At 35.4% G+C, this 13,799-nt stretch overlaps 1 protein-coding gene across 1 annotated transcript in view; it reads right to left on the reverse strand.

The window, feature by feature from the left end:
- Window positions 1-13,799, reverse strand: part of LOC130247456 (kinesin-like protein KIF3C) — a 44,194-nt gene that overhangs the window by 11,929 nt on the left and 18,466 nt on the right. Inside the window, exons 2-3 of the mRNA XM_056480687.1 lie at window positions 8,488-8,589; window positions 5,688-5,810 (exon numbers count right to left, since the gene is read on the reverse strand). Of these exons, the coding sequence (XP_056336662.1) occupies window positions 5,688-5,810; window positions 8,488-8,589 (225 nt within the window). The remainder of the gene's footprint in view (window positions 1-5,687; window positions 5,811-8,487; window positions 8,590-13,799) is intronic.

Consider the following 13,799-nt stretch of genomic DNA (forward strand, 5'->3'; position numbering starts at 1 on the left):
CTGTCATCACCTTCATCACAATTACCATCATATACATAGCCATCATCATCATCATCACTACCATCACATCATTACCATCACTATCACTGCCATCATCATCATCATCATCATCATCACATCATTACATCATCAAAATCATCATAACTATCATCTTCATCATTACCGTCATCATAATCATCATCACTATCATCTCCATCAATTCCATCATCATAATCATCATCATCACTACCATCACATCATTACCATCGTCATAATCATCATCACTATTATTACCATCATCATCACTACCATCACTATCATTACCATCATCAACTTCATCATCATCATTACCATCACATCATTACCATCATCATAATCAGCATCACTATCATCTACATCATTACCATCATCATAATCATCACCAGTACCATCACATCATTACCATCATCATCACTACCATCACATCATTACCATCATCATCATCATCATCATCATCATCATCACTACCATCACATCATTACCATCATCACTGCCATCACATCATGACCATCATCATCATCACTACCATCACATCAATACCATCATCATCACTACTATCACATCATTACCATCATTATCATCGTCATCATTACCATCATCACTACCATCCTATCATTACCATCATCATCATCAATACCATCATCATCATCATCACTACTATCACATCATTACCATCATTATCATCACTACCATCACATCAATACCATCATCATCATCATCATCACTACTATCACATCATTACCATCATTATCATCAATACCATCACATCAATACCATCATCATCATCATCATCACTACTATCACATCATTACCATCATTATCATCAATACCATCACATCAATACCATCATCATCATCACTACTATCACATCATTACCATCGTTATCATTACCATCATCACTACCATCCTATCATTACCATCATCATCATCACTACCATCACATCAATACCATCATTATCATCATCACTACTATCACATCATTACCATCATCATCATCACTACCATCACATCAATACCATCATCATCATCATCACTACTATCACATCATTACCATCATTATCATCGTCATCATTACCATCATCACTGCCATCACATCATTACCATCATCATCATCACTACCATCACATCAATACCATCATCATCATCATCATCACTACTATCACATCATTACCATCATCATCATCATCACTACCATCACATCAATACCATCATCATCATCATCACTACTATCACATCATTACCATCATTATCATCGTCATCATTACCATCAGCTCTACCGTCCTATAATTACCATCATCATCATCATCATCACTACCATCATCACTACCATCACATTATTACCATCATTATCATCATCATCATCATTACCATCATCATCATCATCACTACCATCACATCATTACCATCATCATCATCACTACCATCACATCATTACTATCATTATCATCGTCATCACTACTATCATCATCATCATTACCATCATCATCATCACTACCATCACATCATTACCATCATCATCATCACTACCATCACATCATTACTATCATTATCATCGTCATCACTACCATCACTACCATCATCATCATTACCATCATCATCATCATCGTCATTACTATCATTATCATCGTCATCACTCCCATCATCATCATCATCATCATCATTACCATCATTATCATCGTCATCACTCCCATCATCATCATCATCATCATCATTACCATCATTATCATCGTCATCACTACCATCATCATCATCATCACTACCATCAAATCATTACCATCATCGTCGTCATCATTACCATCATCACTACCATTACATCATTACCATCACTACAATTACTATCATTACATCATCATCATGGCTATCATTGGCATCTTTCCCATCATCAACATCATCATCGCTATCATCAGCATCATTCCCATCATCATAAACACCATCTTCAACATACATCATCATCACCATCATCAAAATCAACATTATCTTTATCACCATTCTTTCATACAACCTTCACCACCATCCTTCATCATCATCATCATCATTCATTCAGTCATGCGTGTGTCTCAGTGCTCATCAGTGTTAGTGTAGGTCAGTGTGCATGAGCAGGGGTTAAAGGTGAAAGGTCAGGAAGGAACATGTATAGCTGAGGTCAGGTGCTACATCTGAACATTACAACAGTCATTCTAAAACTCTAAAAGGGAAGTGACATAAGTGGACGTAATGTGTTCTGACAGGAAGTGACGTGCAGGAGTTCTGTCCTACCACCTGTTGAGAATAAATTTTGTAAGGAAGAGGGTTTCGTTGGTTAGCATGCCAGCAGTAGCCATGAAGATTAATGCAGGTGGTTGTGAAAGCATTGGTGCTTTTTTGGTAATATTAGCATTTAGCATTAGCCTCGTAGCCTCTGACAGTCAGCGAAAGGGCAAGTGTAAAACAAACTGACCTTCTTGTACTGACAAAGGTGTTTTATAGTCACAGGGGGAGGTGGGGTCAGGGGTGATCCAGGGGTCAAAGGTCAGAGGTCCAGAATTAAGGGGAGCGAGAGGAACAGAGTTAGGGAACTCAGTGCTGTTATATTTGTAGGATATATTTTATCAGTCTATTCAGTGGCTTCTAAATCCTAAGGCTGTAATGATGTATGATTTTTCTTTGATACAGCCCTTTTGGGTATGTGTATCAAACAAATAGAGTAATGTTTTATCTACCACACATGCAGAACTTACACTCACTGGCCACTTTATCAGGTATACCTTACTAGTACCAGGGTTGGACCCCCTTTTTTCTTCAGAACTGGCTTAATCCTTTGTGGCATAGAATCAACAAGGTACTGGAAATATTCCTCAGAGATTTTGGTTCTTATTGACATGATGGCATCACACAGTTGCTGTAGATTTGTCAGCTGCACATCCATGATGCAAATCTCCTGTTCCACCACATCCCAAAAGTGCTCTATCGGATTGAGCTCTGGTGACTGCGGAGGCAGTACAGTAAACTCATTGTCATGTTCAAGAAACCAGTCCCAGATGATTAACGCTTTATGACATGGTGTGTTATCCTGCTGGAAGTAGCCATCAGAAGATGGGTACACTGTGGTCATAAAGGGATGGACATGGTCAGAACAATACTTAGGTAGGCTGTTGGAGTGACATGATGCTCAGTTTGTAGTAATGAGCCCAAAGTGTGCCAAGAAACAATCAGACCAGGCAACATTTTTCCAATCTTCTATTGTCCAATTTTGGTGAGCCTGTGTGAATTGTAGCCTCAGTTTCCTGTTCTTAGCTGACAGGAGTGACACCTGGAGTGGTCTTCTGCTGCTGTAACTCATCTGCTTCAAGGTTGGATGTGTTGTGTGTTCAGAGATGCTCTTCTGCAGACCTCGGTTGTAACGAGTGGTTATTTGAGTTACTGTTGCCTTTCTATCAGCTGGAACCAGTCTGGCCATTCTCCTCTGGAAGTTAAAAGTCACTTAAATCCCCTTTCTTCCCGATTCTGATGCTCGGTTTGAACTGCAGCAGATCGTCTTGACCATATCTACATGCCTAAATGCATTGAGATGCTGCCATGTGATTGGCTGATTAGAAATTTCCATTAACAAGCAGTTGGACAGGTGTACCTAATAAAGTGGCTGGTGAGTGTCTATTGACAGTTCTATTTTTATGAATTTTCATTTAATAATAATGATAATAATAATAATAATGCAATAATACATTTTATTTAAAGGTGCCTTTCCTGACACTCAAGGTCATTGTACATTACAGCAAGAACATTCAGTTTATGTAAAAAAATTAACTAAATAAATAAAATTCAATATTTTAAAAAAATTACATTTTTTAAATGTAACAAATTTTTTAAAAATGTAAACAAACTGTGTTTTTTCAGTTGATGCATGAATAAAAATTTTAAAACAAAGTTTTGCAAAAGAAAAGCATTAAAAACAGCAACATTTTGCAGTGGCTCAGCCAGAGTTTTGATGTAAATCCGATTGAGAATCTTTAGAGAGAGCAAAAGATAAGGGTGATGCCAAGGAGACCCTCCAACCTAAAAAAGTTGGAGCTCATCATTAGTGATGAATGGGCAATACCAGTGGAGACATGCAAAGAGCTGGTCATCAGTTAAAGCAAGAGTTTGATCGCTGTAATAGCTAATAAAGGCCTTTTTATTGATTATTGAGAAGGGTATGAGTCATTTTGAGCTTGTCACTTTTTTGGTTCAAAGTTAAATAAAAGCTGAGAAATATTTTTGAACACAATATTGCCGCCTGCACATCGACTTTTATCTTTTTGAAGAAGCCTGTGTAATTTTTTATCAAAATAAACAAAACACTTACTGGTTGAATAAGAGTAACTAAGTCAGAATTAGCCAGGGGTATGAATAATTTCAGGCTTGACTGTATATGAGGTTTTATTGACAGTTTTTAAACTTCTATTGATAGCTTGAAACATAATGTTGTAGCTGTCTGTACTTTCTTTTATTTGGATTTCTTTCTTTCTCTCTACATATCTAATTATATTTAGTATTAAATAATAATGAAATACTTCAGCTCGTGATTATTTTTCTCTTTTATTTGAAACCTGATGAATGCAATTCAAAAGATGAATTACAAAAAAATGTGTGTATACACTACCTGACAAAAGTCTTGTCATTGATCCCAGTTGTAAGAGCACTAAATAATAACTTGACTTCTAGTTGATCATTTGGAAAAGTGTCAGACGGTCGATTTTTCTGCTGAATCGTCTGTTGAACTGCATCCCAATCATCACAAATACTGCAGAAGACCTATTGGAACCTGCATGAACCCAAGATTCTCACAGAAATCAGTCAAGTTTGTTAAAGGAAAAATCATGGTTTGGGGTCACATTCAGTATGGGGGCGTGCGAGAGATCTGCAGAGTGGATGGCAACATCAACAGCCTGAGGTATCAAGACATTTGTGCTGCCCATTACATTACAAACCACAGGAGAGGGCAAATTCTTCAGCAGGATAGCGCTCCTTCTCATACTTCAGCCTCCACATCAAAGTTCCTGAAAGCAAAGAAGGTCAAGGTGCTCCAGGATTGGCCAGCCCAGTCACCAGACATGAACATTATTGAGCATGTCTGGGGTAAGATGGAGGAGGAGGTATTGAAGATGAATCCAAATAATCCTGATGAACTCTGGGAGTCCTGCAAGAACGCTTTCTTTGCCATTCTAGATGACTTTATTAATCAGTGATTTGAGTCATTGCAGAGATGTATGGATGCAGTCCTCCAAGCTCATGGGAGTCATGCACAATATTCATTCTGTTTCCACTGCAGCATGACTTTATATTCTATACTGGACATTATTTCTGTTCAGTGACGAGACTTTTGTCTAAGCAAAGTCAGACCTTGCTGTCCTAATTAAATAATTAAATATCAAGGCATGATCATATTTATTGTGGTAAAATAAGCGTAATATAGAGGCCTTAGCCTTTGATATAAGCCACTTCTGATACCAAATGATCAGCTAGAAGCCAAGTTATTATTTGTTGTTGCTAAAATTTAGATAGGCAACAAGACTTTTGTCAGGTAGTGTATATAGAAAACATATCTAGTTTTCCTAAAAGAGGGATGTTTTCTTTATTAGCAACCTCTGAATGTCATTGTTTAGCAGTGAGTTTCTTCAGCAGCTCTGTATGTTTAACGCACTGTAACGCACCTTTTTGAGTTTCTTGGTCTTGGCTTCCACTTCCTGCTGCAGTGAGGAAAACGTTTCTCTGAGCTCTAATGTCTCTTCATCCTGATCCAGCAGCTGCTGCTGTATTTCTCTCTCTCTGCGCGTCTGCACACACACACACACACACACACACACACACACACACACACACACACACACACACACAGTTAGGTGTAGTAAAGAGCACATACGGCATGGAAAAATGGAAATTGCAATGAGTTGATTCAAAAACTTCAGCAATTTCAGCATTTTATTTTACTATCATGTAATTTATTTTCAACAGCTGGTTATGGCATGTGATGCTGAAACATCCTAATAAAGCTATATGAATTCAGTTCATCTTTATTTCTACAGTGCTTTTACAGCGTAGATTGTGTCAAAGCAGCTTAACATAGAAGTTTTAATAAATTGAAACTGTATCAGTCCAGTTTTCAGAGTTCAGTTCGTAGATGAAATGCTGATTATTGCCTTTCATTTCCTTTAGTAAATGGTGTTTGTTTTCACTGTTTATTTTCTGTTATCTTGCATGTTGTATAGTAATTACTTGGGTTAAAATAGCCCAACATATAACCCAACTATAGGTTAATATAGCACCTTTCCAACTATGGGTTATTTTAACCTAATGCATTGGGTTATATAATTAACTATTACTACTATTACTATAAATTTTATAATTATGGCTTTGCAAATAAATAACATACAGTTTTCAAAAAAATGCTTTATTTCCATTACATTTTAAGTTCCTGACACTAGAGCGTTTTTATCCATTTAATAGATAGAAGTAATATAGAAGTGCGTGTTTGTATCATCAGAAATTAAAAGTGCTGGAGAGACGGATATAAAACACACGACACGGAGAGGATAAAAACAACAACAATATTATAGCATTAGAGCTTAAATAAACTTTATAACGCAAAAGCAACATTACGCACGCATATAAATACAGCTGCTCTGTGTCAGTTAAATCAGCTGACTATTGAATTTAAAATTTTTAACCCAACTGGTGGAGTTATTAAACAACTAACCTAATAAAAGTTAATAATAACCCAACAAACCACCAAATATTTAACCCAACTGGTTGAGTTATTAATAAATAACCCAACAAAGCACCAGGTATTTAACCCAACTGGTTGAGATATTAATAAGTAACCCCATAAAGGTTAAAAATAAACCAACAAAGCACCAAATATTTTTAACTCAACCATTGGGTTAAAAAACAAATAACTCAACGTTTTTTAGAGTGAAGAAACTGAACAAAGTGCAGGCAGTTATAAAGTGTGCAAGCAGAAAATCCTCTGTCGATGGAGCAGAATATGGAGCTCTGTGTGCTGTAGAGACTGTCCAGCAGCTGCAGCAGGCTTCACTGTGTCCACAATGTACAATACATTTAAACCACATCTAAATGCTTCTAACAGATTGTCTTGGATGGTGAAACGGATATAAAAGCACAGCACAGAGAAGTAGTTTGATAAAAAATAACAACAATATTATTGAGTTAGAGCTTAAATAAACTTTATAAAGCAAAAACAACATTACGCACGCATATAAATACAGCTGCTCTGTGTCAGTTAAATCAGTTGACTATTGAAATTCTAAATATTTAACCCAACTGGTTGAGTTATTAAATAAATGACACAATAAAGGTTAAAAATAACCCAACAAAGTACCAAATATTTAACTCAACTGGTTGAGTTATTAATAAATAACCTAACGAAGGTTAAAAATAACCCAACAAAGCACCAAATATTTAACTCAACTGGTTGAGTTATTAATAAATAACCTAACAAAGGTTAAAAATAACCCAACAAAGCACCAAATATTTAACTCAACTGGTTGAGTTATTAATAAATAACCTAACGAAGGTTAAAAATAACCCAACAAAGCACCAAATATTTAGCTCAACTGGTTGAGTTATTAATAAATAACCTAACAAAGGTTAAAAATAACCCAACAAAGCACCAAATATTTAACTCAACTGGTTGAGTTATTAATAAATAACCTAACGAAGGTTAAAAATAACCCAACAAAGCACCAAATATTTAACTCAACTGGTTGAGTTAATAATAAATAACCTAACGAAGGTTAAAAATAACCCAACAAAGCACCAAATATTTAACTCAACTGGTTGAGTTATTAATAAATAACCTAACAAAGGTTAAAAATAACCCAACAAAGCACCAAATATTTAACTCAACTGGTTGAGTTATTAATAAATAACCTAACAAAGGTTAAAAATAACCCAACAAAGCACCAAATAGTTAACTCAACTGGTTGAGTTATTAATAAATAACCAAACAAAGGTTAAAAATAACCCAACAAAGCACCAAATATTTAACTCAACCATTGGGTTAAATAAATAACGTTTTTTAGAGTGTAACAGCTGATGTCTGGCACATTTCATACAGCTGATGCACACAATAGACAACAGATGATGACTTGCTGTGTGTGCATTATTAGTATTATGTGGTGAAAATAAATTAAGATCACAGTGAATGTTTTTGAGCTCTATTCTGAAGGCATAAATATAACTGATGCATGAAGTAAAGGGCTTTGTTTTTCGCTTTAAATAAAATGCTGTATTATCTATTCCTTTTTCCTAGCCAAAATAGCGCCGAAAGCCTTCAGTTGCTTTAAAAAGGGTTATTTCAGAACCAGGAATCACAACAGATTCCAAACAGTAGGAATCGATCAGCTCTTGTGTCCGGATTCTAAAGCTGTCTGGTCATTATTGTCGCCTCTAGTGGTGTGAAATGGAAACGCGGGTAATGAAGGTGTGTTTTACCTGTTCAGCAATCTCATGTCTTTTCTGTTCAAGCATCTTCTGTTGTTCATTAGTGTGATCGATAATGTTCTTCCCACCAACCAGCAGCTTGCTCTCCATCGCCTGGCAAGCACAAAAAAAATCATATTCATTATCATACAAGCACACACATTAAATAAGACTTATTATGGTGGTTTGAGAAAGCCAACATACTGTTATACTACATTAACTTAATCTGCCGTCTTCTTCTTCTGCTTCTTCTTAGACTATTTCAAGAAAGCCTCTCCTCCTAGACCGTTCATATTACAACCACCAAACTAACTCCAGACTTCCAAACTTTACTGAATTGAGGCCACCGTAGATCTTATGGTTTTCCCAAAACTGACCCGGAAAATACAGAAAAGTCCCATTGACTTAACATTGGACCATCATAACTTTGCGCCAGACTGTCATACAGACTTAAGTTTGGGCTCATTTAACTCAGACTATTAAGCTGCCAATCACTGATGACCTTTCAACTTACTAGCCACACCCTAGCAACCACTTACGGCATCCTAGCAACTGTTCCATAGACTTCCATTTTAAAAAACTGCCATTGACTTTACATTGTACATTCTAACAACAAGCCAATCCATACTGGTAACGTACTAACAAACATACTAACATGCTAATCATACTAGCAACATGCTAGCAACACACCAGTCCATACTAACAATACACTAATTATACTAGCAACATGGTAATTCATAATAAATTCATGATAACAACATGCTAGTTTATACTAGAAACATACTAGCAACATGCTAATTCATACTTGAACTATGTTAATAGCATGCTTTAATTTAAACATTTAAAAAAATCTAAATATAAAAAAAAAATCGCCTTTAAAGTTGTCCAAATGAAGTTCTTAGCAATGCATATTATAAATCAAAAATTAAGTTTGGATATACTTTCGGAAGAAAATGTCCAATAATTTCTCCATGAAACATGATCTTTACTTAACTTTCTAATAATTTTTGGCATGAATTCATTAATCAGGGGTCACCACAGCGGAATGAACCGCCAACTATTCCAGCATATGTTTTACACAGCGGATGCCCTTCCAGCTGCAACCCATCTCTGGGAAACACCCATACACACTCACTCACACACATACACCATGCAGCTTATTTAATTCACCTATAGCGCATGTGTTTGGACTTGTGGGGGAAACAGGAGCACCCGGAGGAAACCCACGCCAACACGGGGATCACATGTTCACATTTATACTAGATTTTTTTTTACCTACAGTGTAATATTTATATTATTTTTTTATTTTAAAGGTAGCACGGTGGCTCAGTGGTTAGCACAGCAAATGAAATCACATTGTTTAGAACATAGACTTTCATTTCGCAGAAGAATTGAAGAGTTTTGCCCAATGTGTGTGTGTGTTTTGTGATTTGTGTGTGATGAGTTCTGACAATATGAGACATGCTTTCAGAAAATGTGTGTAAACAATTTGGAAAAACTGTAATATGTCAAATAAAAAAATATCTTTTTAACTTTTATTTAATGTTTACAATGCAAATCCAATTAGATTCACTTTAGTTGGTAAGCAAAGCAAGTCTCTCATATAATATATCTACTAAAAGACAGAAAATATTACTGTACAAACTGAATTGTACATAAATCAGATCAACATTTTCATATTAGTCAATCATATTACTGTATTTAATTAAAAAACTGAATAAATGTAGATTTACACACATTTACACAAGTAAATAAACAGAATTAATGATGGGTAAAAATCTGCAGAAATTTGGGCGTGCAGATTCCCTGTGGGCATAGTCATCTCTAATAACTGATTTCTTTTATCTTTGCCTTGATGACAGTCAATAATATTTTACTAGATATTTTTCAAGATACTAGTATTCAGCTTAAAGTCTTAACTAGGTTAATTAGGCATTGTATAACGATGGTTTGTTCTGTAGACCAGTGTTTCCCAACCCTGTTCCTGGAGGCACACCAACAGTACATATTTTGGATGTCTCCCTTTTCTGACCCATTAACTTCAGGTGTTGGAGTCTCTTCTGATGTTATAATAAGTTGATTCAGGTGTGTTTGATTTGGGAGAGGTTGAAAATGTGTACTGTTGGTGTGCCTTCAGGAACAGGGTTGGGAAACACTGCTGTAGACAATAGAAAAAAATATATAGCTTAAAGGAGCTAATAATATTGACCTTAAAATTGTTCAAAAGAACTAAAAGCAGCTTTTATTCTAGCTAAAAACAAATAAGACTTTCTACAGAAGAAAAAATATTATAGGAAATACTGTGGAAAAATTCCCTCCTCTGTTAAACATCATTTGGGAAATATTTGGAAAACAAATTCACAGGAGGGCGAATAATTTTGATTTCAACTGTAAGTAAAATAGACATCTGAGCCAATCAGATTTAGTGGTGGGCGGAGCAAAGTGTGAGCCGCATAAATAGAAAACCTTCACAATGTTGCTTCTCCACAATCACCAGTGACTCGATACAAAACAGTCAGAAACAAGTGAAACAGTCAGTGTACAGGACTTTTTCGAAAGTATCCAAATATTCATACTATTCAAATATCCTCCCCCACCGACACACACACAGAGCTCTCTTTGTGGACGTCGGCAGCTCCAGAAACACACAAAGATTATTGTCAAAAGGCCACAACTGGGACAAAGAGTGAGCGCAGAACTACGCCTGACCCGCTCCAGCTCAGCACATCCAAAACACCCTGTCAGAACACATCAGACTTCACCACACACACAAAGAACAGAGCGAAAATAACTGGGCAAGATGAACAGAAAGAGCTTTTTGTCTCGAGGGATGAAACAAAAACCTTCTGCGTTAAATGTACAGAGAGGCAGAGGGGGCGGAGACAATCCTAAACCTCATTAGCATACATATGAATAGTAATTAGAGGAAGAAACATTCAGCTTTTTAATGGCCTTCACTCACAGAACTTATTTTTGCTGGTTGTTCAAACTACTTATTTGAAATGAGCTGAAACAACACAATTTTGGAGTTTTTTTTGGGGACAACTTAATTGTTTCATGTTCAATCCACTTAATTTTTTTAAGACAAATATATAAACTTAAAAGATTTATAGACTTATGGACTTATAGACTTAATAGATAAGTGTTGGGTCAACATGAAGGAATTGTGTGGAACCTAGCAATATTTACAGTGTTAAGGCAGTGTTCAAATGTAAAATGTTTAATGAACTTATTATTTTTAATTGCAAATTGGGGGAATTGGGAGGTCCCTAATAGTAACTCTGAAAGCCACAAAAGGGAGTGGGCCCTTAGAATCGTCCTAACCAGTGGTGTAGTCCTAAAAAAAAAAGGTGGTGTACTATTACACCCCACCCAAATTTTAAATGAAAGTAGGCAAAGAAACGACGAAAGTCAGTGTTTCTTTGATTTAATAGCTATATATATATATATACACATGGAAAGACAGCTTTTTAACTTACTTTCTTTACTGGCTTATTACTTTACATTTAATAGGTTCCTTTAAACATCAATCAGCCATTATTTTTGATTGTCACATTCGTGCATGCTTGTTTTAAACCAAACTATTAGGAGTCTGTCTTCTGTTGTTGCTATTATATACTAGTAGTTACCCTTTTAAATTGCATATTGTTACGCGATTTATGAGTAGTCTTTGCCTCATCGTTTTTAGTGTTATATATAGTGTCGTTCACGATTAAGACCAATGTAAAATACTGTTGTACAGGGGCGATTTTAGGATTTTCATTTTAGGGCAGATCAGGAACAGTTCCATTTGGGGTAAACAAAGAAAAATGTACTCATATACATTAAGTAACACAATTTTTGAGTTTTTTTTTGGGTGTTGGGTCAACATGAAGGAATTGTGTGGAACCTAGCAATATTTACAGTGTTAAGGCAGTGTTCAAATGCAAAATGTTTAATGAACTTATTTTTTTTTTAATTGCAAATTGAGGGAATTGGGAGGGCCCTAATAGTAATTCTGAAGGCCCCAAAATGGAGTGGGCCCTTAGAATCGTCCTAACCAGTGGTGTAGTCCTAAAAAAAAGGTGGTGTACTATTACAGCCCACCCAAATTTTAAATGAAAGTAGGCAAAGAAACGACGAAAGTCAATGTTTCTTTGATTTATTAGCTATTTATATATATATATATATATATATATATATATATATATATATATATATACACATGGAAAGACAGCTTTTTTACTTACTTTCTTTACTGGCTTATTACTTTACATTTAATAGGTTCCTTTAAACATCAATCAGCCATTATTTTTGATTGTCACATTCGTGCATGCTTGTTTTAAACCAAACTATTAGGAGTCTGTCTTCTGTTGTTGCTATTATATACTAGTAGTTACCCTTTTAAATTGCATATTGTTACGCGATTTATGAGTAGTCTTTGCCTCATCGTTTTTAGTGTTATATATAGTGTCGTTCCCTGTAGCGGTAGGCATGATTAAGAATAATGTGAAATACTGTTGTACAGGGCTGATTTTAGGATTTTCATTTTAGGGCAGATCACGAACAGTTCCATTTGGGGTAAACAAAGAAAAATGTACACATATACATTAAGTAACACAATTTTTGAGTTTTTTTTGGGGACAACTTAATTATTTTATGTTCATTCCACTTAAATTTTTTAAGACAAATATATAAACTTAATAGATTTATAGACTTATGGACTTATAGATTTAATAGATAAGTGTTGGGTCAACATGAAGGAATTGTGTGGAACCTAGCAATATTTACAGTGTTAAGGCAGTGTTCAAATGTAAAATGTTTAATGAACTTATCTTTTTTAAAATTGCAAACTGGGGGAATTGGGAGGTCCCTAATAGTAACTCTGAAGGCCCCAAAATGGAGTGGGCCCTCAGAATCGTCCTAACCAGTGGTGTAGTCCTAAAAAAAGGTGGTGTACTATTACACCCCACCCAAATTTTAAATGAAAGTAGGCAAAGAAATGACGAAAGTCAATGTTTCCTTGATTTATTAGCTATTTATATATTTATATACATGGAAAGACAGCTTTTTAACTTACTTTCTTTACTGGCTTATTACTTTACATTTAATAGGTTCCTTTAAACATCAATCAGCCATTATTTTTGATTGTCACATTCGTGCATGCTTGTTTTAAACCAAACTATTAGGAGTCTGTCTTCTGTTGTCGCTATTATATACTAGTAGTTACCCTTTTAAATTGCATATTGTTACGCGATTTATGAGTAGTCTTTGCCTCATCGTTTTTAGTGTTATATTTAGTGTCTTTCACGATTAAGACCAATGTAAAATACTGTTGTACAGGG

The sequence above is a fragment of the Danio aesculapii genome, chromosome 20 (assembly GCF_903798145.1).
Source record: "Danio aesculapii chromosome 20, fDanAes4.1, whole genome shotgun sequence".
Lineage (NCBI taxonomy): Eukaryota > Metazoa > Chordata > Actinopteri > Cypriniformes > Danionidae > Danio > Danio aesculapii.